Source organism: Solanum tuberosum, unplaced genomic scaffold (genome assembly GCF_000226075.1).
Source record: "Solanum tuberosum cultivar DM 1-3 516 R44 unplaced genomic scaffold, SolTub_3.0 scf00314, whole genome shotgun sequence".
In the NCBI taxonomy this organism is placed as follows: Eukaryota; Viridiplantae; Streptophyta; class Magnoliopsida; order Solanales; family Solanaceae; genus Solanum; species Solanum tuberosum.
In genome coordinates this window covers 287,492-311,426 of record NW_006239241.1, presented here as the reverse complement: position 1 = coordinate 311,426, position 23,935 = coordinate 287,492, and the positions used below count along the sequence as shown (strand labels likewise).

Genomic DNA, 23,935 nt, shown 5'->3' with positions numbered 1-23,935 from the left:
CATATGTTATATCCAAAAACATGTATCTCGAATACATAATAAGCATATACATTTAATTATGTGTATCTAAATATGAAATGTAGCTGAAACACATGAATTTAGGAACAAATCACGACTGTAGAGTATCTGTCGTATCATTAATATCATCGTGTTGTTAAAAATCATGTATCCAAAATTTAATGGTGGATACATATACATGGTCAGACACCCCATTACTAAAAATACAACTCAGATCTTAATTAAGATTACTACTTATTGGATACACATGTTTCAAGGGCTATATCAAAGTAATATTGGTACTACCAAATCCATGTCACGGTAACCAAAGAAAGCCTTAGAAGAACACCAACAAACAAAAACTCTCTACAATACTCCCTTTGATCCTTTTGCGTTGTGGTATAACATAATCAAAACTAAGATCCATTTCTTCCGGAGACAAACAATCAAGACACACTCTGAATTAAAGTTTTCTCTGTAGCAGTTACTTTGATTTGATCTAGTTATAAATGAACAATACAAAATAATATTTGAGTTCAGGAGAATTTGTCGGCCATGGTGATGATATCTTGAGAAGAAGAGAGTAGATTAGCTTTGTTGGAATGAAATTGTACAATGAAATTCTTGAATCATAAAGGAGGAGACATAATTGAATGATAAATATGGGAGGGGAGAATTAAGAGATAGTGGTTGATTTGGAGTGAAAGAGTTAATTAAGCAGATAATTAATCAATCCTAATTTTAAGATATGTGGGTATCTAATAATCTAATTGTATCTTCAAATAATATATTAATATATGGTATAAAATATTAAAAGTGGTAATATATGTAATTGTTTGAAAGTAAAGATAATATTAGTATATATAGTAGTGATGTATGTCTAATAAGGTAGTTTATCCTAATTTTTACCCTATTTACCTGCATATATAGTACAATTTTTCAACAAAGAAGCTTCGACCCCTATGCCCAATATGTAAATATATGTTATGAGTGTATATATATTATCGAAGGCGGAGCTACAGTATTAGATACTATACTAGCTAGTTTCATGTTTATTTCTAACTTGGTCATCAAATGTTTTATGTATTGCTTTAGTTCAAGCAACAAATTGTATTTAATGCTCTTTCGTTACATGATTTCTTCTTCATATAAATATATATAGAATCTATGAAGTAGATTTTGTGCTATAATCCTTCCTATTTGATAGAAAAGGATCCCATGATCCTGAACTGATCTTACCTGGGGTTGCAAATTCCAAGTTTGTCTATGAAGAGCAGATTTAATTATATTAGTGTCTATAATTAATTTCTTTTGTGTAATATTAATTGATAAGTGTATATTTTATAAATAATTATATATTATATCAATCCCTCCGTCTCATGTTAGATGTACATCTTACTGAAAATATTTGTCTCGTATTACTTGATCACTTACTAAATCAAAATAGAATTAATTAAATTTTCTCGTTTTACCCTTACAATTAATATGACTTTTGGAAGTTTAAACAAATTTTAAAGATTTAATTTTTTAAGAGTCTAATTAATATGAACAAAGGACAAAATAGTAAAATTGATCAATCTATTATTGATTTCTTAATCACCATGTTAAATAGAAATCGTTCATCTAATATAAAACAAATGGAATATTATATAAATATAATGTATAACCAAATATATATGATGTATGATTAATAAATTATGTATTGCTGATGTATATATACATCCATCCTGGTTTTAAAAAAAAATATTTATCACTATATGGTGGTGAGACCTCTATATTGATGAATAAAATTGCCAAGCTAAGGAGAGCTTAAGCTCGACCCATTGTTCCAGTAGTTGCTTAGCAAAAACTAAGATTCTGATAAAAACTATACTAATTTGGGACAAATTTACAAGTCCAGCATAGTAGACAAAATTAGCTATAACATTTTAACTGGATCAGTTCTATACAAAATAATTCTTCCTCTGCTTATACCTTAGAGACTCCACTTGTATGAGATCAAGTTTGTAAGATCCGATGGCTATCGATGGTAGGTGAGCCTATGCAAAAATCATCCTGGGTCAATGTAACTACACTCCTGATGAGTTGGTACTTGAAGTTTCACCTTATCGGTAAAAAAATAATTTTCCATCTTGTAATTCAATGCCCTTTCCTATTTTCCCAACCACAATAAATAAGTAAAGTAGTAGAAGAAAAAATCATTATCTGGATTACATGGTGAGGCAAATTAAAGGAAAAATTAAGCTTAAGAATTACACAACTTATTTAGAATCGCAATCAAGTAAACATCACTTTTTTCATATGCTTGAAATTGATCCATAATAGTAGGGGTGTGTATTGATCGGTTCGATTTTATATATTATTGGTTCGGTTTATTGGTTTTCAATTTTTAAATACGTTAAATTAACCAATAACTAAACCGATATTTCTTATCGATTTTGATCCTTAACAGTTCGATTTTCGATTTAACCAATAAGAAAATACTTATAAAACAAATATATGACTTCTTTAATAAATTTGACGCGACAACACAATAATGTAACTTTACAAATGCTCATAAAATAGAAACAATAATAAAAACATGAAAAGAACTATACAAGTGTAACACAAAGAGTAATTAAGAGGAATGTTTGGTTCTTACTTTAATTAGGTTTTGACATTTTGTAAAATGTGAAGTTGTGAACCTAAAGTCACTGTGACGTGTGAATTGAAGGCTAAAGGACAAAGAAATAACTAGTAAGATATTGAATTGATATTTAATATTTATGTACAAGTAAAAGTAGTAAATTACTAGTCTTAATGGGTTATTGGTTTACCCAATAATCCAATATTAAAAATCAATACCAAATCGATAATCCAAGTTTTTTCTTCTATAAAACCATTAAAAACTCGTTAATCCAATAATACATTTTCAATTCGATTTATCAATCGATTCAATTTTCCACCAATAGCGTAAATTTCTTTTTCATATGGCACCTTAGTGCTTGTCCACTTTTTCACAAATGACAAAAAAAAAAATCCAAATATAAGTTTTAAAAAATAGGGCAATCCAAAATATCATAACAATAGCAATAAGCATTATTGACTTCATTTTTGCTTTTGACAAAAAGTAGATTCATCATTAAACACTTCTACCTTTCATTAATTTCAAGAATCAATTATGCTTTTGTATATCAATATTAAATTCGTAAGTATAGTTTGAATAATTTTTATTAAAAATGCTAATTAAGCCAAACAATCATATGATGTTACATTGCCTTATTACTAGGATACTCTACTTTTCTTCCTACACAATAATGTTAGTAGCTTGTGCAACAACTAGAATCTCTATTCTACAATAATAATAATAATAATAATAATCCTTTTTTGGACTTCCAATATTGACATCCTCGTGGATTTAATTTATACATATACTATATTATCAACGATGGCGGTGAAATGGATAGAATATAGTCTACTCTTAACTAAAGGAGCAAAATCGAAGGATCTTATTCCACCTTATTCTTCACTATTCTTAATTAATAATCTCAAATTTGAGTCTAAAAATGGAAAAGTTTATGCTAGAGAGCACTTACCTTAGACCTCTGATTAAGGATGGAACAGTCTCACCACTGCAACACAACCCTTGTTGGTATGTTTAAGTGTTAATTAAAATAAGTAATAATATGAAGTTAAAATTTGAAATAGTTATTAGAAAATACTTTCATAAAAAAATAAATGATTCTCGTCGTACCAAATACTAGAAAACAATTTCCTTAAAAAACATTTTCCCTCAAAAGACAAATACACCTCAATCTAAAGTCACTTTAATTTCCTCTTTGGCTTATATGTACCACTAATAAATATACCCCCACAAATTAATATCTCTCAAACACATTCACAAAAAATATGGACATGGAAATTGAGCAAGAGGGCAACTACAATAAGCCTAAGAAACTCAAGAATTTCATGTCAATTAAAACACTTCTTATTCTCATATATTGTATCTTCCTTTTAGTTGGCCAAATATCAGGTGTATTGCTTGTTAGAATTTATTATTTACATGGTGGAAAAAGAAAATGGTTGCAATCTTTATTGCTAACAGCAGGATTCCCAATCTTGATTTTACCAATTTCAATTTCTTATATGAAAAAAATGAAAAAAATTACTATCAACAATAATAATATTAGACTTTTTGTCACACCTAAATTAGCAATATTTAGTGCTATTTTAGGTATCCTTTTTGGTATTTGTAGCTACCTCTACACTATTGGCATGTCATATCTTCCCGTTTCGATTTCCTCTCTCCTCTCTTCAACGTCCCTTGCATTTACCGCGATTTTCGCGTATTTCATGGTAAAACATAAGTTCACACATTATTCGGTGAACGCGGTGGTCTTGATGATGCTAGGTTCGATTATATTAGGGTTGCACATGAATGGAGATCGTCCGATAGGTGAATCGAATCGGCAATACACGTTAGGGTTTGTGATGACAATTATTGGTGCTGCTCTTCATGGATTTTTAAATGCAGGAGTTGAGTATAGTCATGTTAAAGCTGGAGTTGTTGTCACCTTTGATCTTGTCATGCAAATACAGTTTCTTATATCCATGTTCTCATCTTTGTTTTGTATCGTTGCCATAATTATCAACAGAGATTTTCAGGTAATCGTCTCATTCAAAAGTTTAAGCAGTTAAAAAAGAATTATAGATAGTCATAGTAACGTACGTACGATATCCATTTTATTTTAGCTTTTTACTTATATAAACTAGTAAATAAGAAGTATATATAAATTTTATATTACTGGTGTAATTTAATCTACTATAACATGTTATTTATCTTATATGAGAAATTAAATAGTCTAGCAAAGGAAACATTATATTACAATTTTAAAAATAGATAAAAGAATTTAAATTCATAAAAATCGTGAAAAAAATAATATAATTGATTTGTTCTGTTTTATGCGATATAGTTTGAATTGACCATGATGACAAAACTTACCAAAGAAATGAAGATTTCTAAAAGGAAAAAAGAAGAAAGAATTCGAGTTAACAATGACATGAACTTTCTTTCTCTTTATAAGAGTGAAAAAAAGCCTCCTTTTCAAAAGATAATCAAGCAGCGTCAATGACAAGAACTTTTTTATTTACAAGAGTGAAAATGAAATTTTATGTTATTATAAAGGGGATATGTTCAAGCGTGAGCGATTTATCTTTCTTTTTAGTCCGTTTATACAAAATATCTTCTTCTCTATATTTAATAATTCTTTAATATCTAATATTTTACATGATTTTTTAAAAATCATAAGATTTAAAGGGCATTTTTGATACATTACATATATGCCTGCATCTTTAATTTAAGACTACAAAATTAAAAGATCTCTTTTTCATTTTCTAAAACTTCATGCATAGTCAAACTACGACACTTAAATTAGCATCGAGAAAGTACTTTTTCTTTAAGAGTTTAAGATATATACGTCGTCCATATAAATCATATGCACACAACACATCAGATTCTCTTCACATGTTATAGCAGGTAACCTGCTATTTTATTTGCATGCAAGATTACAAATCTCATATCTTAAGGATGTCTGCCGATCTATAAATATTCTTTGAATAACCTGACAGTGTAAGAAAATCTTTTTAACAATATGTAGGCCATCACTAGAGAAGCTGAAGAATTTGGATTAGGGCAAAAAAAGTACTATATGATATTAGCATTAACAGCAATATCTCTACAAACTATGATGATTGGAAGTCTTGGGATGATTTTCTGCTCCTCAGCACTATTGTTTGGGATAGTAAATGCACTTCTAATTCCAATACAACAAATATTTGCTGTCATTTTCTTGCCTGAAAGCTTCAATTCTGACAAGTGGATGGCTTTAGCTATGTGTCTTTGGGGTTTTGCTTCTTATTTCTATGGAGAATATAAAGATAGCATGACCAACAAGGTTACAAAAAATAAACATGCTACCCTGCCAGACCAAGTTTGAATAACATTAATGTTACTTTTTCTGTATGTATTCAGTGATGTACGCATAATTTAATGTATGTAATATATTAGTATTACAACTCTGGCAGTATGAGAATTTGGGTCGTCTTGGATCGTGGAGTTCTTATAAGACGTTTATTTTTCGATTGTAAATTGATGCATGTTTATTTTGATTACTTTTTAAGCGATGTCAGTATGTTGAGTATTTATAGTAGCGGAGCCAGGAATTTTTTAAAAAAAATTTATGCCAAGAAAATTTAACAACTTATATATTATTTGCAAAAAGATAACAAATAAATCATCTTTACCCTATTTAAATGCATAGTACAATTTTTCAACTTCGACCCCTTTGCCTCTGCCCGGTATGTGAATATATGTTATGTACATGTATATATATATTATCGAAGGCGGAGCTACAGTATTAGATACTATACTAAAACATAGTACTAGCTAGTTTCATTTTTATTTCTAACTTGGTCATCAAATGTTTTATGTATTGCTTTAGTTCAAGCAACAAATTGTATTTCATGCTCTTTATTCGTTACATGATTTCTTCTTTGTATAGATATATATATAGAATCTATGAAGTATATTTTGTGCTATAGCCCCTCCTATCTGATAGAAAAGGATCCCATAATCCTGAACCGATCTTATATGGGGTTATAAATCCCAAGTTTGTCTATGAAGAGAGGATCTAATTGTATTAGTGTCTATAAATGATTTCTTCTGTGTAATATATACTAATTGATAAGACCTCATTGATAAGTGTATATTTTATAAATAATTATATACTATATCAATAATCCCTCTGTCCCATGTTAGATGATGGTCATCTTACTGAAAATATTTGTCTCATATTACTTGATCACTTACTAAATAAAAATAAAATTAATAAAATTTTCTCGTTTTACCCCTATAATTAATATGACTTTTGGAAGTTTAAACAAATTTTAAAGATCTAATTTTTTAAGAGTCTAATTAATATGAACAAAGGACAAAATAGTAAAATTGATCAATCTATTATTGATTTCTTAATCACCATGTTAAATAGAAATCGTTCATCTAATATAAAACAAATGGAATATTATATAAATATAATGTATAACCAAATATATATGATGTATAATTAATAAATTATGTATTGCTGATGTATATATACATCCATCCTGGTTTTTTTAAAAAATATTTATCACCATATGGTGGTGAGACCTCTATATTGATGAATAAAATTGTCAAGCTAAGGAGAGCTTAAGCTCGATCCATTGTTCCAGTAATTGCTTAGCAAAAACTAAGATTCTGATAAAGACTATATTCAAGTTTCAACAGTTAGGGCTTTTGGCCCTAATTTCTTTTATTCATTTATATATTTCTATTATTTTCTTTTTCTATTATTATTAGCAACAAAATAATCCTTTATTAAATCTGAAAATCGTGTCTCTTATTCTTATAAGCCATAAATTATTTATAAAAGCTACCAAAAAGGGTTAATATAAAAATAAGGGAAAGGGGTCAAAAATACCCCTCAACTTTGGTTTATTGTTTGACTACGCCCTCGCCGTTAAAATGAAGTTATTTTTACCCCTCCCGTTACTAATTTCACCAAATTTACCCCTCAATTGGATGGAAAACCCAAATCAATTAAAATTACCCAATTTCAATTAAATAACCCAATTTTTTCTCTTTTTAATCCAAACCCGACCCATTTATACCAAATTAAACCCCCAAATCAAGCTCCGGCAATCGCCATTCATTTTCTCCGTTTTCCGGCGAAACACCACCAAAACAACCTCCAAACGACCACCTGAAACCACCACTAAAAACCCCCAAGAACCAGAAACGACATCAAGCAAAAAACATTAACAACAAACCCATTTTCCTCTACTTTCCATTGACGACAACAAGATCTTTCTTCTCCATTTCCGGCCAGTTTCAAGCTGGAACAACATTAAGCAAATTACCCACCGTCGGAATCATTCAAACAGCCGTGAAACCGACCTGAAACAGCTCTCAAACACCACTCTCTCCACGCCAAAATCGTAACAGATCAAACCAACAACACAATCAGGCGAGAATCAAGGCTCGAAAACAACAGCCACAACTTCATATCTGGCTAGGCTCAACAAGCAAGCAATATCATAGTTTCAGATCTGCCCGCAGGAAAGCAAAATCCGATGATTGAACGAGCTCCAAGCTCCGAATAGTGGTGCAATTTTAGTAGGAAGGACAAATATGCATTAGTTTAACTACAAAATATTTGTTGTCAATTTTAGTAGTATGTGTTTCAATGGAAGAAGGAGATGGAGAAGATTAGAGAGATGGGTTTAGGGTTCTAATTTGATATAAATGGGTCGGTTTGGATTAAAAGAGAAAATCGGGTCATTTACTTGAAATTGGGTAATTTTAGTTGATTTGGATTTTTCATCCAATTGAGGGCAAAGGGTCAAAAATACCCCTCAACTTTGGTTTATTGTTTGACTACGCCCTCGCCGTTAAAATGAAGTTATTTTTACCCCTCCCGTTACTAATTTCACCAAATTTACCCCTCAATTGGATGGAAAACCCCAAATTGACTCAGTTTAACCCAAATTTTAAAAAAAGACCCATTCCCCATTTTAAACCCAATGCCCGACCCATCCAAAGTTGAGGGGTATTTTTGACCCTTTTCCCTAAAAATAATGGTTAAAATTATAAAACGACTAAGAGGGTCGTTACAATCTATATTTTAATGTTTGTTCTATTATAATTAATATTTATCTAACACGTATTTAACTTATCAGATTGAATGCTTATTTACCTTTTTAAACCCATTTTGTCAGCCTTATCTTATAAACTTTGTTTTCTCTAAAAAGAACAAAATAAAGAGAGAAAGATAAGAACGTAATGTTATGTCGATATACAGATTGTTATTGTCTTTCATGTGCTTTAATAATTGGAAAAAATTACGTAATTACATGATTTTAGATACCATAATTTTTGAAAATTTCTACCATTTGAATTAATTATAAAACTTCTATTTTTCCTTCTCTCTTTTAATATTCGGATACAATACTCTGCCTCTATATACATTACAACTTTGTTTTTGTACAATATATTTCACACAAATATTATTGTCGATACATAACTTCAATCATTTTAAATCTAAATCAGTATGAATTTGATTTATAGTTATGTATCTGATACATAACTTATATATCGTTTGCTATATATCGAACTGATGAGTAATGTATCCGCAAGTTTTGAAAATTTCGAGATTATTGTAATTTGAGAAATTTTTGTGATAGAATGTAATTAACACCATTGTTGGGGTTTATGTACTTCATACCTAATAATTTCAAACATGACTTGGCTTGTTTCAATTTTGAATAATCTCGTTTTCTTTTCACCAACAAAAGTTAGAAATCAAATTAAAAACAAAACTTTTTGTTTGAATATTCCAAATATGTATGAAGAAGTTGTCACCAAGCTAAGATTGCTAAGTGCGCACCAGCGTCAATTATGCATGTTATGTACGTTTGAATATAATTTTTTTTATTTAATCATGACTAAATTAACATATGTTTTTACTTTATTAAATCACTTGCTCATGATGAGTTGTATTATCGTCTATATATTATTTACTTATCCTAAATTTAATTAGTTTTCAAATGATGGTTGGTTTACAATCAACAACCGTAAAAGTGGCTATTTGTTAAAATTATCCAAAATGCGTAAAGCCCAGAAACTAAGAGCATTATAACATGAAGTTTACAATCATAGAGGCCCAAAATCAGGATTCTAATGGGCCACGGCCCATATAAATGGTGGATAAGCCCAAATAGTTAAGAGGGGTGGATGAACACAATTTTAAACCAACAAACTATTTTTCTTCAATGTTTTTAAATTATAATTGCTTTAGGTTGTACTCAAAATTTACCTTTTAACACACTTAGTTTCAACATAATCCGTTCAAAATTTTATGAGTTTCACTTATATAAACTAACTTTGTTATCAATAGGCCAACAAAACACACAAAGATAGTCTCTTCACGAAAAATATTTTTTTCATGAATAATATTTTTCAATAGGATAACTTTCGTCATATCGAGCACTTGTTAGTGACATTGAATATGTGTTCAAATTATAACAAACCGTCATTACAAAACCATAATACTCCATAACCTATCAAATGGGTTGGGTCAAAACGAGTTAGGTAGTAGCTTATATAACGGGTCAAACCCAATCCAATTTAATTTTTACCAAACTTAATTATTTTATTTGTTTTTAAAACTATTTTAGTACATAGTAAAATTATTGTTTTCTTTTATTACAGTTATAAATGACATATCGAATTGAAAAAAAAAATTAAAAATATTTTGACTAGATTTCTCATGAGTCAATTTGGTTTACATATCAACTCAATTTTTAATGAATTGAGCTAATGAACGGATGAGTTAATAACCCACCCAAACTTAACGGAACGAGCAGGTTGGGTTTCATTTGTCACCCCTACCTATAGGCTAAATATACCGTATCAATACATTACTTAGACATGCGGCCATTTTAAAAAGTAAAAGTTTTTTTTATCACCTGTAAAATATTAGGCAATATTTGAAGGTAATATAGTTTCAAAATAAATACAATACATTTCATACATATAAAAAATCAACACATTTGTTAAATGAAGATTAAATATATATGCTTATCTAAATATCATAAGAAACAAAACAAGAATTTACTAATAATTATCATTATATTATATTTAGTGGCAATAATAACTATGAGTATTTATATAATCAACACTATATATATGCCGCTAAAAGTTTTAGTGATTCTAAATATAAAGATATTAACTCAATTACTAAATATTTATATGGTAATAAATATTGTCGTTAAAAAAATAATCTATTACCACAATATATTTCTTTTGTCAGTATAGTAATTAATAATTGAGTTGAGTGATCCTTTTTCCACCAGAGATAATGACATGAATTTATGCCTAATTCACATAAAAATGAAAATTCAATATTAAAATGGACAAATAAAACCTACCCTTTCTCTCTCTGCACCATATGCATACTTTAGAGTTTAAATCTATCAACTATAAAAGTAGGGTGACAAATAAATAAATTGGGTCAAATTTGAATGGGTTAGAACGAATTGAATTAGATTACTGAATGAATTATAATTTAACCTATTTTGTAATTGTGCAGTGACAAAAATATTTCAATGATATATATATATATATATTGTATTGATGTTGTATAAATAGTTAGGTAATATATCGATATTGTATAAATAATGTATAACTTAGTATATATGACTTTTTTCACCACTTATTTAGTTATTTATAATCAGAATTACATCATTTATTATAATCAGAATCAAGTAAACATCGCTTTTTTCATATGCTTGAAAATGATCCATACTAGCTAGTGTGAATTTTCTTTTTATACGGCACCTTAGTGCTTGTCCACTTTTTCATGATTGACAAAAAAAACAATACTTCCAAATATAGTTTTAAAAAGGAAGAAAATAGGGTAATCCAATTAAATATCATAAGTCATAATAATAACAATTATATGCATTATTGGCTTCATTTTTAATTTTGACATAAAGTAGATATAACTTTAAGCGCTTTTAGCTTTCATTAAATTCAAGAATCAATTAATTAACAATGCTTTTGCATATCAATTTTGAATTCATAAGTATAGTTTGAAATACTTTTACTCCCTTTATTTCTATTTACATGTCGTCCTTAATAAAAATAGGTGTTTCTTAATATTTGTTATTTAATTAAGACAATGCATAAATGAAACTATTCTTTCTATTTTATCCTTGAGAGTTATTAGCCTTGAAAATATGCATTTCACCAATATAGGAAAAACTAAGTAAATAATTCATGTATATTGGTCAAATTAATTAATCAAAATAAATATATTCATGTTCATTGATTGAAAACTTGACTTTAAGATAACACTAAATAAGGTACGTGAAATCTAAAATAATGATAGCTAAATTGGAATGGAGAAAGTATTAAAGAGGCAAAGTCACATGATCATATGATGTTAAATTGCCTTATTACTAGGATACTCTACTTTTCTTCCTTTACAATGTTAATGGTATTTGCAACAAATTTTAAAGCGAAAGAAAATAAATTACAATCACAAATAAAATATGAAGAAACATAATTTATTGATTAAGATATGTAAGTACAATTTTGTTCCTCCCTTATTCTTCTCTCATAAGATATTTATCCATGATTCGAGAGTTGTTAGTGACATATTTTTCGAACTAGGATGATTTGAATTTAATCTCCTTATGAATATTTCATGAATTTGTAGAATATTCATGATGCCTCTTAAAGGGAATATAGTGCCCTTTATATAGACATGAGGTAGGGTTTAAGGTTGAGTAGCCTCCAAGAATCCTAATTGAAATTGAACACACCTTGTAGAATCTCAACTCGAATTGAACATCTTGTAGAGTCCCATAAATTTTTAATGTCTACAAGTGGCTTGTGCAATAATTAGTCCCTCTAATCTAAAATAATCATCATCTTTGGACTTCCAAATCTTATTGACATCCTCGTAGATTTAACTTATAGATGGATAAAATGTCATCACTTTTACTTAATAGTCAAGTTCGAGTTAGCAAAATTTAATATGAATACAAGCATTTTTATTTATGTTCTTAATAGTAAGCGTTTTCCCCTAGTTTAATAGATCTTTTATCCGGTGATAATCAAAATTAACTGGGCGCAACAAAATATAAAAAAGAAAAAAACTTGTGCATATACTTATCGCATAAAGAATTATATTATTATTATTATTATTATTATTCTTGTTATTATTATTATTATTATTATTATTATTAATAATAATAATAATGTACTTTTGATGAGAAATAATTACTTATGAAATTTGATAAGTATATGTCTGTTAGTTAAAGTGAGTAATAATATATATTAAGTTTGTTGTGGGAATATTGTGGGTTAACTAGGATACAATTACAAATAAAGAAAATAGAGAGAAGAAAAATAATACAAGGATTTAACGAGGTTTTGGCTAGGCCTAACTTCCTTGATTAAAACATTTTGTTCAAAGAAATTTCCCTCAAAAAGTCAAATACACCCTATATAAAGTCAAATTAATACTCCCACCATTTTTAAAAAAAAAGATCTATTTTGACTTGGCATGAAATTTAAGAAAATAAAGAAAAAATTCCAATCTTGTGGTCCTAAATTAAAGTTATGTCAAAGCCCTTTAATCTTGTAATCTTAAATATGTCACATGAAAAATATAAGTTAAAATGTTGCTAAAAAAATGAAAGTAAGTCATTCTTTTTTAAACAGAATAAAAAAAGTAAGTCATTTTTTTTTTAAACTGATGGAGTAGCTAGTAGCTTTCCTCTTTGGCTTAATGGCTTATATGTATCACATTCAATAACTTCATCAAATGAGAGTCACATTTCTTGCAACTAGCTCTACCTAGTGCTACTACTATAATTAAATACATACCCCCCACAAATACCTCTCAAACACATCACAAAAAAATATGGACATGGAAATAGAGCAAGAGGGCAACTATGATAAGCCTAAGAAACTCAAGAATTTCATGTCAATTAAGTCACTTCTTATCCTCATATATTCTATCTTCTTTTCAATTGGCCAAATATCAGGTGCATTACTTGTTAGAATTTACTTCTTACATGGTGGAAAAAGAAAATGGTTGCAATCTTTTTTGCTAACAGCAGGGTTCCCAATCTTGATTTTACCAATTTCAATTTCTTATATAAAAAAAAGAAAAAAATTTACTACTACTAATATCAATATTAGAGTTTTTGTCACACCTAAATTAGCAATATTTAGTGCTATTTTAGGCATACTTCTTGGTATTTGTAGCTACCTCTACAACTTTGGCATGTCTTATCTCCCCATTTCGATTTCTTCTCTCCTTGGTTCAACGTCCCTAGCATTCACCGCGATTTTCGCGTATTTCATGGTGAAACATAAGTTCACAGATTATTCCGTGAACGCGGTGGTGTTGATGATGTTAGGGTCGATTATATTAGGGTTACACATGAATAGAGATCGTCCGATAGGTGAATCGAATCGACAATACACATTAGGGTTTGTGATGACACTTGTTGGTGCGGCTCTTCATGGATTTGTAAATGCAGGAGTGGAGTATAGTCATGTTAAAGCTGGAGTTGTTGTCACGTTTGATCTTGTCATGCAAATGCAATTTCTTATATCAATGTTCTCAGCTTTGTTTTGTATCGTCGCCATGATTATCAATAAAGATTTTCAGGTAACCGTCTTTTTTAAAGTTTAAGCCGTTAGAAAAGAATTATAGATAGTCATATATAGTAACGTACGATATCCATTTTATTTTAGCATTTTACTTATATAAACTAGTAAATTAGAAGTATATATAAATTTTATATTACAAGTGTAATTTAATCTACTATAACATGTTATTTATCTTATATGAGAAATTAAATAGTCTAGCAAAGGAAACATTATATAACAATTTTTAAAATAGTTAAAAGAATTTAAATTCATAAAAGTCGTGAAAACACTATATAAAGTAGTACAATTGCTTCGTTCTGCTTTATGTGATATACTTTATGTGATATATTTTGAATTGACCATGATGACGAAACTTACCAAAGAAATGAAGATTTCTAAAATGAAAAAGGAAGAAAGAATTCGAGTTAACAATGACACGAACTTTCTTTCTCTTTATAAGAGTGATCACTTAAAAAAAAACTTCTTTTTTTTGTGTGGTTAAGAAAAAAAGCCTGCTTTTCAAAAGATAATCAAGCAGCGTCAATGACAAGAACTTTTTTATTTACAAGAGTGAAAAAGAAATTTTATGTAATTATAAATGGGATATGTTAGCGATTTATCTTTCTTTTTAGTCCGTTTATACAAAATATCTTCTTCTCTATATTCAATAATTCTTTAATTAATTCCAATATTTTACATGACTTTTTTTAAAATCAGAAAGATTCAAAGGGCATTTTTGATACATTACATATATGTATGCATCTTCAATTTAAGACCACAAAGTTAAAAGATCTCTTTTTAGTTTTCTAAAATTTCATGCATAGTCAAACTACGACGCTTAAATTAACATCGAGAAAGTATTTTTTTCTTTAAGAGTTTAAGATATATACGTCATCCATGTAAATCATATGCACGCAACACCATCAGATCATGTTACATGTTATAGCATGTAACCTGTTTTATTTGCATGCAAGATTACAAATCTCACATCTTAAGGATGTCTGTCTAGCTATAAATATTCTTTGAATAACCTGAGAGTGTAAGAAAATCTTTTTAACAATATGTAGGCCATCACTAGAGAAGCTGAAGAATTTGGATTAGGGGCAAAAAAAGTACTATATGATATTAGCATTAACAGCAATATCTCTACAAACTATGATGATTGGAAGTCTTGGGGATGATTTTCTGCTCCTCAGCACTATTGTTTGGGATAGTAAAATGCACTTCTTATTCCAATACAACAATATTTGCTGTCATTTTCTTGCCTGAAAGCTTCAATTCTGATAAGTGGATGGCTTTAGCTATGTGTCTTTGGGGTTTTGCTTTCTTATTTCTATGGAGAATATAAAGATAGCATGACCAACAAGGTTACAAAAAATAAACATGCTACCCTGCCAGACCAAGTTTGAATAACATTAATGTTACTTTTTCTGTATTCAGTGGTGTACGCAGAATTTTATGTAGTAAGTAATTTATTAGTATTACAACTCTGTCAGTATGGGAGTTTGGGTCGTCTTGGATTGTGGAGTTCTTTTAAGATTTTTATTTTCGATTGTAAATTGATGCATGTTTATTTCGATTACTTTTTAAACGATGTCAGCATGTTGAGTATGTATAGTGTGGCGGAGCCAGAAATTTTGAAACAAATTGTATTTCATGCTCCATTTTGTTTTTATCTTGCAATACAGTGTAGACATTCTTTTTCTGGCATTGTGTAGCGACCGATTGTTAATGCCTGGTATTCGAATATTTGTTTGAGGCATTTTATATATTTTTTTTATTCTGAAAAAAAAAGGACATCTTATGTTTTTGAACAGATAACCATCTTTTGATAATATAGTCTCCTCCGTCCCTTGGGACTAACAAGGAATACTATAGAAATATTCAGATGTTGTCCATCAACTACGCCTTTCGGCCTGATCTTAAGCCAATGAACAAATCGAAAAAGAAATCTTTATTGGTCTACCTCCTATTTTTTATATATGAAGAGAATGAATCTTTTTTCTTGAATGATCAGAAAAAAATGAGTTCAGATCTCCTGCTGGAATAATTTTGTCGGAGTTTATTTATTGCATGAAACAACTCGCAATATGGGTCTAGCTATAGAAATTCTCTTTCGTTATATGATTTCTTCTTCATATAGATATATATAGAATCTATGAAGTACATTTTGTGCTATAACCCTTCCTATCTGATTGAAAATGATCCCATGATTCTGAACTGGTTTTACCTGGGGTTGCAAATCTCAAGTTTGTCTATGAAGAGCGGATCTAATTGTATTAATGTCTATAATACTAATCGATAGGACCTCATTGGTAAGTGTATATTTTATAAATAATTATATACTGTATGAATACTCCCTTCATCCCATGTTAGATGGACATCTTACTGAAAATATTCGTCTCATATTACTTGATCACTTACTAAATCAAAATAGAATTAATTAAAAAATTTTGTTTTATCCCTACAATTAATATGACTTTTGGAAGTTTAAATAAATTTTAAAGATCTATTTTTTAAGAGGCTAATTAATATGAACAAAGGACAAAATGGTAAAATTGATCAATGTATTATTGATTTCTTAATCACCATGTTAAATAGAAAGCGTTCATTTAATATGAAACAAATGGAGTAATATATAAATATAATGTATAACCAAATATATAGATGATGTATGTAATTAATAAATTTTGTATTGCTGATGTACATACATCCATCCTGGGGTCAATAAAACTACACTCCTGATGGGTTTGTACTTGAAGTTTCACCTTATCGATAAACAAATTGATTTTAATTCAATCCCCTTTCCTATTTTCCCAACCACAATAAATAAATAAAGTAGTAGAAGAAAAAACCATTATCTGGATTACATGGTGAGGCAAATTAAAGGAACAATTAAGCTTAAGAATTACACAACTTATTTATAATCGCAATCAAGTAAACATCACTTTTTTCATATGCTTGAAAATGATCGGTTCGGTTTTATATATTATTGATTTGGTTTATCGGTTTTCAGTTTTTAAATACATTAAACCAATAACCAAATCCATAAGATATTTTTTATCGGTTTCGATTTATCGATTTTTGTTCTTAACGGTTCGGTTTTCGGTTTAACCAAGAAAATACTTATAAAACAAATATGTGATTTCTCTCTAAATTTGGCGCGACAATACAACAGTGTAACTTTACAAATGCTCATAAAATAGAAACAATAATAAGAAAAACCTAAAAAGAGCTATACAAGTGTAACACAAAGAGAAATTAAGAGCAATATGATTCTTACTTTAGGTTCTGACATTTTGTATAATGAGATGCTGTAAACTCAAAGTCACTGTGAAGTGTGAATTAAAGGCTATAGGACAAAAAAATAACTAGTAAGATATTAAAATTGATATTTAATATTTATGTACAAGTAAAAGTAGTAAATTACTAGTCTTAATGAGTTATTGGTTTACCCAATAACCTAATATTAAAAACAAATACCAAACTAATAACCCAATAATTTTTTTTTATAAAACCATTAAAAATCGTTAATCCAATAACAATAAACCAATAACATTTTTTCGATTCGATTTCCCCGTGTAAATTTCTTTTTCATATGGCACCTTAGTGCTTGTCCACTTTTTCACAATTGACAAAAAAATAATTCAAATATAAGTTTTAAAAAATAGGGCAATCCAAAATATCATAACAATATCAATAAGCATGATTGGCTTCATTTTTACTTTTGACAAAAAGTGGATTCATCATTAAACACTTTTAACTTTCATTAATTTCAAGAATCAATTATGCTTTTGTATATTAATATTGAATTCGTAAGTATAGTTTGAATAATTTTTATTAAATTAAAGATGCTAAGTCACACAATCATATGATGTTATACTGCCTTATTACTCTAGGACTAGCTAAGATCATATACACTCTACTTTTCTTCCTATACAATAATGTTAGTGGCTTGTGCAACAACTAGAATCTCTATTCTATAATAATAATAATAATAATAATAATAATCCTTTAGGACTTTCAATATTGACATCCTCGTAGATTTAAGTTGTACTATATTATCAAAGATGGTGGTGAAATGGATAGAATATATTCTACTCTTAACTAAAGGAGCTAAATCCAAGGATCTTATTCCACCTTATTCTTCACTATTCTTAATTAATAATCTCAAATTTGAGTCTAAAACTGGAGAAGTTTATGCTAGAGAACACTTACCTAAGACCTGATTAAGGATGAACCAGTCCACCACCGCAACACAACCCATGTCGGTATGTTTAAGTGTTAGTTAAAATGAGTAGTATGAAGTTAGAATTTGATATAGTTATCAGAAAATAGACTTTCATAAAAAAAAAAAAAAAATCTCGTCGTACCAAATACTAGAAAACAATTTCCTTTAAAAACATTTTCGCTCAAAAGACAAATACACCTCAATCTAAAGTCACTTTAACTTATATGTACCACTAATAAACATACACCTAGAAATTAATATCTCTCTCACACATTCACAAAAAAATATGGACATGGAAATTGAGCAAGAGGGCAACTACAATAAGCCTAAGAAACTCAAGAATTTCATGTCAATTAAGACACTTCTTATTCTCATATATTGTATCTTCCTTTCAGTTGGCCAAATATTAGGTGTATTGCTTGTTAGAATTTATTATTTACATGGTAGGAAAAAGAAAATGGTTGCAATCTTTATTGCTAACAGTAGGATTCCCAATCTTGATTATACCAATTTCAATTTCTTATGTCAAAAAAAAGACAAAAAAATACCAATAACAATAATATTAGATTTTTTGTCACACCTAAATTAGCAATATTTAGTGCTATTTTAGGTATCCTTCTTGGTATTTGTAGCTACCTCTACACTATTGGCGCGTCATATCTTCCCGTTTCGTTTTCTTGTTAAGTTTGATAATTCTGGATCAATGCAAGATCCATGGATGAGAGCAACATTGAGAGGAATGAAAAGAATTATGTGTCTTGATTAATCACAAATGCAATACAAGGATATCTATACAATCCTATTGTAACCAACTTGAATAGCTACTACCTAACTGACTGCTACAGTGTATAACTAACTTTTCTAACAAACTATTCTACTCACACTTCTAACAGTGCAATGTATAATGTAACAGCTTGTAACTAACTTCACTAATGTACACTGATGCATGTATTCAATTTCTTTACACCCTCCTTCAAGCTAGGAACTATGAAGACATTTTTCATCCCTAGCTTGGACATAAGATGCACATGTGGAGTTCTCCCAAGTGCTTTGGTGAGGATATCAGCTGGCTGTTCTGTAGATAATAGATAGGTGGTGACAAATAGTCCAGCTTGAATTTTCTCCCTAATGAAATGACAATCGATGTTACTATGTTTCGTACGTTCATGGAAAACAGGATTAGCTGCGATCTGAAGTGCTGAAGTACTGTCTGAATACAAAGAGACAGGCAGTGAAATATTAACACCAAGATCTTGAAACAAACCTACTAACCAAACTTTCTCAGCAACAGTTGAGGCCATAGCCCTGTATTCTGCCTCAGCTGAACTTCTAGATACTGTAAGTTGTTTTTTCGACTTCCATGATATAAGTGAATCTCTATGTTGAACCAAGTAACCAGTAATAGATCTTCTACTATTAATACAAGAACCCCAATCTGCATCACAAAACACCTTCAACACATTATTTCCTGATGATGACATTAAAATTCCCAAGCCCGGAGCTGATTTCACATACTTCACAAGCCTCAATGCAGCATCTAAATGTGACCTTTTAGAAGAATGCATGAACTGGCTCAGACTTTGTACAGCAAATGAGATATCTGGCCTAGTTGTGGTAAGATACAACAGTCGTCCAACTTAATCTTTGATAACTAGCAGGGTCATCTAACAATGGATCATCATGCTCAGATGGTATTATATCATCAAACTCAGTACTTGTAAGTTTCAGGTTCAATTCCATTGGAGTAGAGACTGGTTTAGCTCCTGCTAACCCCATGTCTGCAATCAGCTCCAAAGCATACTTCCTTTGGTGTATAAGAATACCTGCCTCATTCCTGGCAAATTCCAACCCAAGGAAGTACTATGACTATCCTGTTATCCTTAAAAACATGTTTCAATGTTTCTTTGGTTTCTTGAATCATTTGGCAATCACTGCCAGTTATCAGCAGATCATCTACATACATGAGTACTATGACTATCCTGTTATCCTTCTTCTTGACAAGAAGAGAATAATCTCTAGTACTTTGAGTAAAACCTGAGGCAATCAAGGTGGTGGTGAGTTTAATGTTCCATTGCCTTGAAGCCTGTTTAAAGCCATAGAGGGATTTTAACAACCTGCACACTTGGTTACCTGCAGACTTGCAGTTAAACCCTTCTGGTAGCTGCATGTATACTTCTTCATTCAAATCACCTTGCAAAAAAGCATTGTACACATCTATTTGATGGATTTTCCAATGGTTAGTGGCTGCTAAAGACACAACAGTCCTAACAGTAGCCATCTTAACTACAAGTGAAAAAGTTTCTTGATAATCAAAACCCTCCTTCTGATTGTATCCATCTAGCTTTGAATCTTTCAACTGTACCATCTGCATTGTATTTGATTTTATAGACCCATTTACATCCTATGGCCTTCTTGCCTCTTGGTAGATCTACAAGTTTCCATGTCTTGTTATCCACTAATGCATTAATCTCACACTTCATGGCTGCTATCCATCTAGGATCTGAGGCAGCCTCTTTGTAAGTAGTAAGTTCAACCTCAGTTGAAAATTTAGAGATAAAACTCTGATACCTGGGGGTGAGACCATTATAATTCAAAACTGAATCAATGGAATAGAGACAGTTATTTGAACCAGCCTTAGTAACATAATCCTTGTGCCATATAGGAGGTCGAGTGCCTCTAGTAGATCTCCTGATTGAAGTTGTAGAGTTGAGGGAATGATATGAGGAATGTGCTGTATTAGGAACCTGCTCATTGGAAAGTGACTGACCAGTGTCAGTAGGAGGCAGAACAATATTTGGAGCTGGAACCAGTTCATCAAATACAAAGTGATTGGTGGTGGACAATTGACCCTATTCAGTGTTAACACTATCTTGAAAAGGGAAAACTGGTTCCATAAAAACAACATCTCTGCTCATAAAGAATGTTCTATTTTCCAAATCATACAACTTGTAACCCTTTTGAGTAACACCATATCCAACTAAAACAGCTCTCACAGCCTTATGACTGAACTTGTCATGTCTGACTAGATTTGTGGCAAAACACAAACAGCCTAGGACTCGCAAATGAGCAAATGTAGGAGGCTTACCATATAGTCTCTCAAAATGAGTAACATCATTTATAACTGTGGAAGGTATTCTATTCAAAATATAAAACTGCAGACTGAATACAAAGACCCCAAAACCTATTAGGGAAGTTAGCTTGGAACTTAATTGCTCTTGCAGTCTCAAGGATATGTCTATGGCGTCTCTCTACCACTCTATTTTGCTGAGGCGTGTAAGGACAAGAACTCTCATGTATGACACCATGAAGCTGGAAAAAATCATTGCAGTTGGTGTTAAAGAATTCAGAACCATTATCAGATCTCACCCTCTTAATCTTGATGTTAAATTGTGTCTCTATTTCAACAAGAAATGTTTTAACAGTTAATACATCAGACTTCAATCTCATAAAAAATGTCCATGTCCACCTTGAATAGTCATCCACAATGTAAAAAAATATCTACATTCCATTAAAAGTTTCTACTCTATAAGGCCCCAACATCCATATGCAACAATTGAAAAATACATGTAGATTGACTAGTACTTTGTGGAAATGACAGTCTAGTTTGCCTTGCAAGAGGACAAACTTCACAACTATGTAAACAAGTTTGGTATTACCAGAACTATGAAACATAGGAATTTTTCTGACCACACTCATAGGTACATGACATAATCTTTTGTGCCAAACATTTGCATCAATGTCTTGTGTTACTGCTAAGCATCTCTGTGGTGGTGACTTATTTGCCTCCCCTGTCTGTGTGCATAATGTATATAGTCCATTCTCTTCTCTACCAGTCACCCTCACCTTCCTAGACAAGAGGTCCTGAAAAACACAATATTTTGGGGAAAAAGTAACACTGCAATTCAAATCTTTTGTCACTTGAGAAACTGACATGAGATTGAACTGAAAAACAGGTACACATAAGACTTGTCTAAGAATATCACCTCCACCTATATGACAGTCCCCAATGTGTAATACTTTAGCAGAATCACCAGGGTAGCTGAACATGAGAAGCCCCAGTGTCAACAATCCAGGTTAATGAATCAGCCTTATGAATAGGTGAGATACCTGCCATATGTGCAGTTCTAGGTTTATCAGCAAGTGTAGCTTGATCCAGCATTCTGTTGTCCTGGAGTAAACATAGGCATAGATTGATGATACTGATATTGATGGGAAGGAGATGCCATATACTGATGTTGCTGTTGTAAAACTCCTGCATCATATATCGAATTACCAGCTACAACATTGTGCTGCTGCTGCTGCTGTAAAATTCCTGCATCATAGATCGAATTACCAGCTGCAACATTGTGCTACTGCTGCTGTAAAACTCCTGCATCATAGATCGAATTACCAGCTACAACATGATCTCTCCTGCCCTTGTAGTTAGGTGGATATCCAATGAGCTTATAACAGTTAGTTTTAAGATGACCAGTCTTATGACAAAAATCACATTTCATCAACTTGAGACAGTTAATTTTCAGATGTCCTTTCACATTACAAAATTCACATAAGGCATGAGGATTGTAAGGCTTCTTTTGCTGCTTCTGAGTGCCTGATTCAAATCTATTTGTGAATAATACTGTCGGTGCTAAATTCTCAGGTGATATCCTGCTCGAATTAGCAACAATTCTCTGGCTTTCATCCTGATTAATCATGGCATATGCCTGATTAACAGTAGGCAGTTGAGACATCAATAAAATTTGGCTCCTAGCTTGGCTATAGTTATCATTGAGTCTCATGAGGAATTGTAACATTCTCTAAAACTGTAAGTGCTCAAAGAAATCCCTAGATTTAGAACATGTGCAAGAGGAAGGAGGCATGATAGAATCATATTCATCCCATAGATCCTTAAGCCTAGAGTAATGTAACAACCCGTATCCGAAACATACCAAAAATGCAAATTTTGAGAAGTTGCAGGTGCAACTTACGGTCACCATCCATGGACCGTAGGTCAGACTACGGCCCATGCTGGTGGTCCGTGGTTCACCACTGCAACCCCTCCCTAAACCCAACTCAGAAAATTTACTAAGTCTCGACTTACGGATAGACCCACGGTCCGTAGATCAAACCACGGTCCGTGGTCTGTGTCCGTGGATGAAGACCCCCTTTACCTAGCCTCTGACACAAACTACGGTCGACCAGCACGGACCGTCGTTCGATCCACAGTCCGTGGATGGCAACCGTAGATGAGGGTCAGCAACCATTAGCTGAAAATTCTGATGGGTCAACTTCAGATAGTCATAACTTTTATCACAAAAGGAATTGTGTGTCCCATGACCTATGGTATGATATATAATTGAATTATCTTTCCAACGCCACCGAGTTTGCTAAATTCCGACCTCCGAGTAAAAAGTTATGCTCGTTTTAGTGAAGCCCTGTCGGGCAGACTCGACCTACGGACCCAATCGACGGACCGTCGATTGAAT

At 30.9% G+C, this 23,935-nt stretch overlaps 1 protein-coding gene and 2 pseudogenes across 1 annotated transcript; all 3 read left to right on the top strand.

The window, feature by feature from the left end:
* The first annotated feature begins 3,846 nt into the window (after positions 1–3,846).
* On the top strand, positions 3,847–6,056 carry LOC102580805 (purine permease 3-like). The gene is made up of 2 exons (XM_006360204.2): positions 3,847–4,641; positions 5,634–6,056. Exons 1-2 carry the CDS (start codon positions 3,886–3,888, stop codon positions 5,970–5,972), a joined length of 1,095 nt encoding a protein of 364 aa, XP_006360266.1. The 5' UTR covers positions 3,847–3,885; the 3' UTR covers positions 5,973–6,056.
* Positions 6,057–13,404: 7,348 nt separating this feature from the next.
* Positions 13,405–15,818, top strand: LOC102581145 (purine permease 3-like; annotated as a pseudogene).
* A 2,898-nt stretch (positions 15,819–18,716) lies between these two features.
* The window catches only part of LOC102581481 (purine permease 3-like), a 9,697-nt pseudogene continuing 4,478 nt past the window's right edge, over positions 18,717–23,935 (top strand).

What these genes read in the sequence shown, in the direction of transcription:
- LOC102580805 (XM_006360204.2), top strand. Translation starts at nt 3,886, where the DNA reads ATGGACATGGAAATTGAGCAAGAGGGCAACTACAATAAGCCTAAGAAA. An exon ending in TTATCAACAGAGATTTTCAG is followed by an intron (nt 4,642 to 5,633) that starts GTAATCGTCTCA and finishes AACAATATGTAG; the next exon opens with GCCATCACTAGAGAAGCTGA.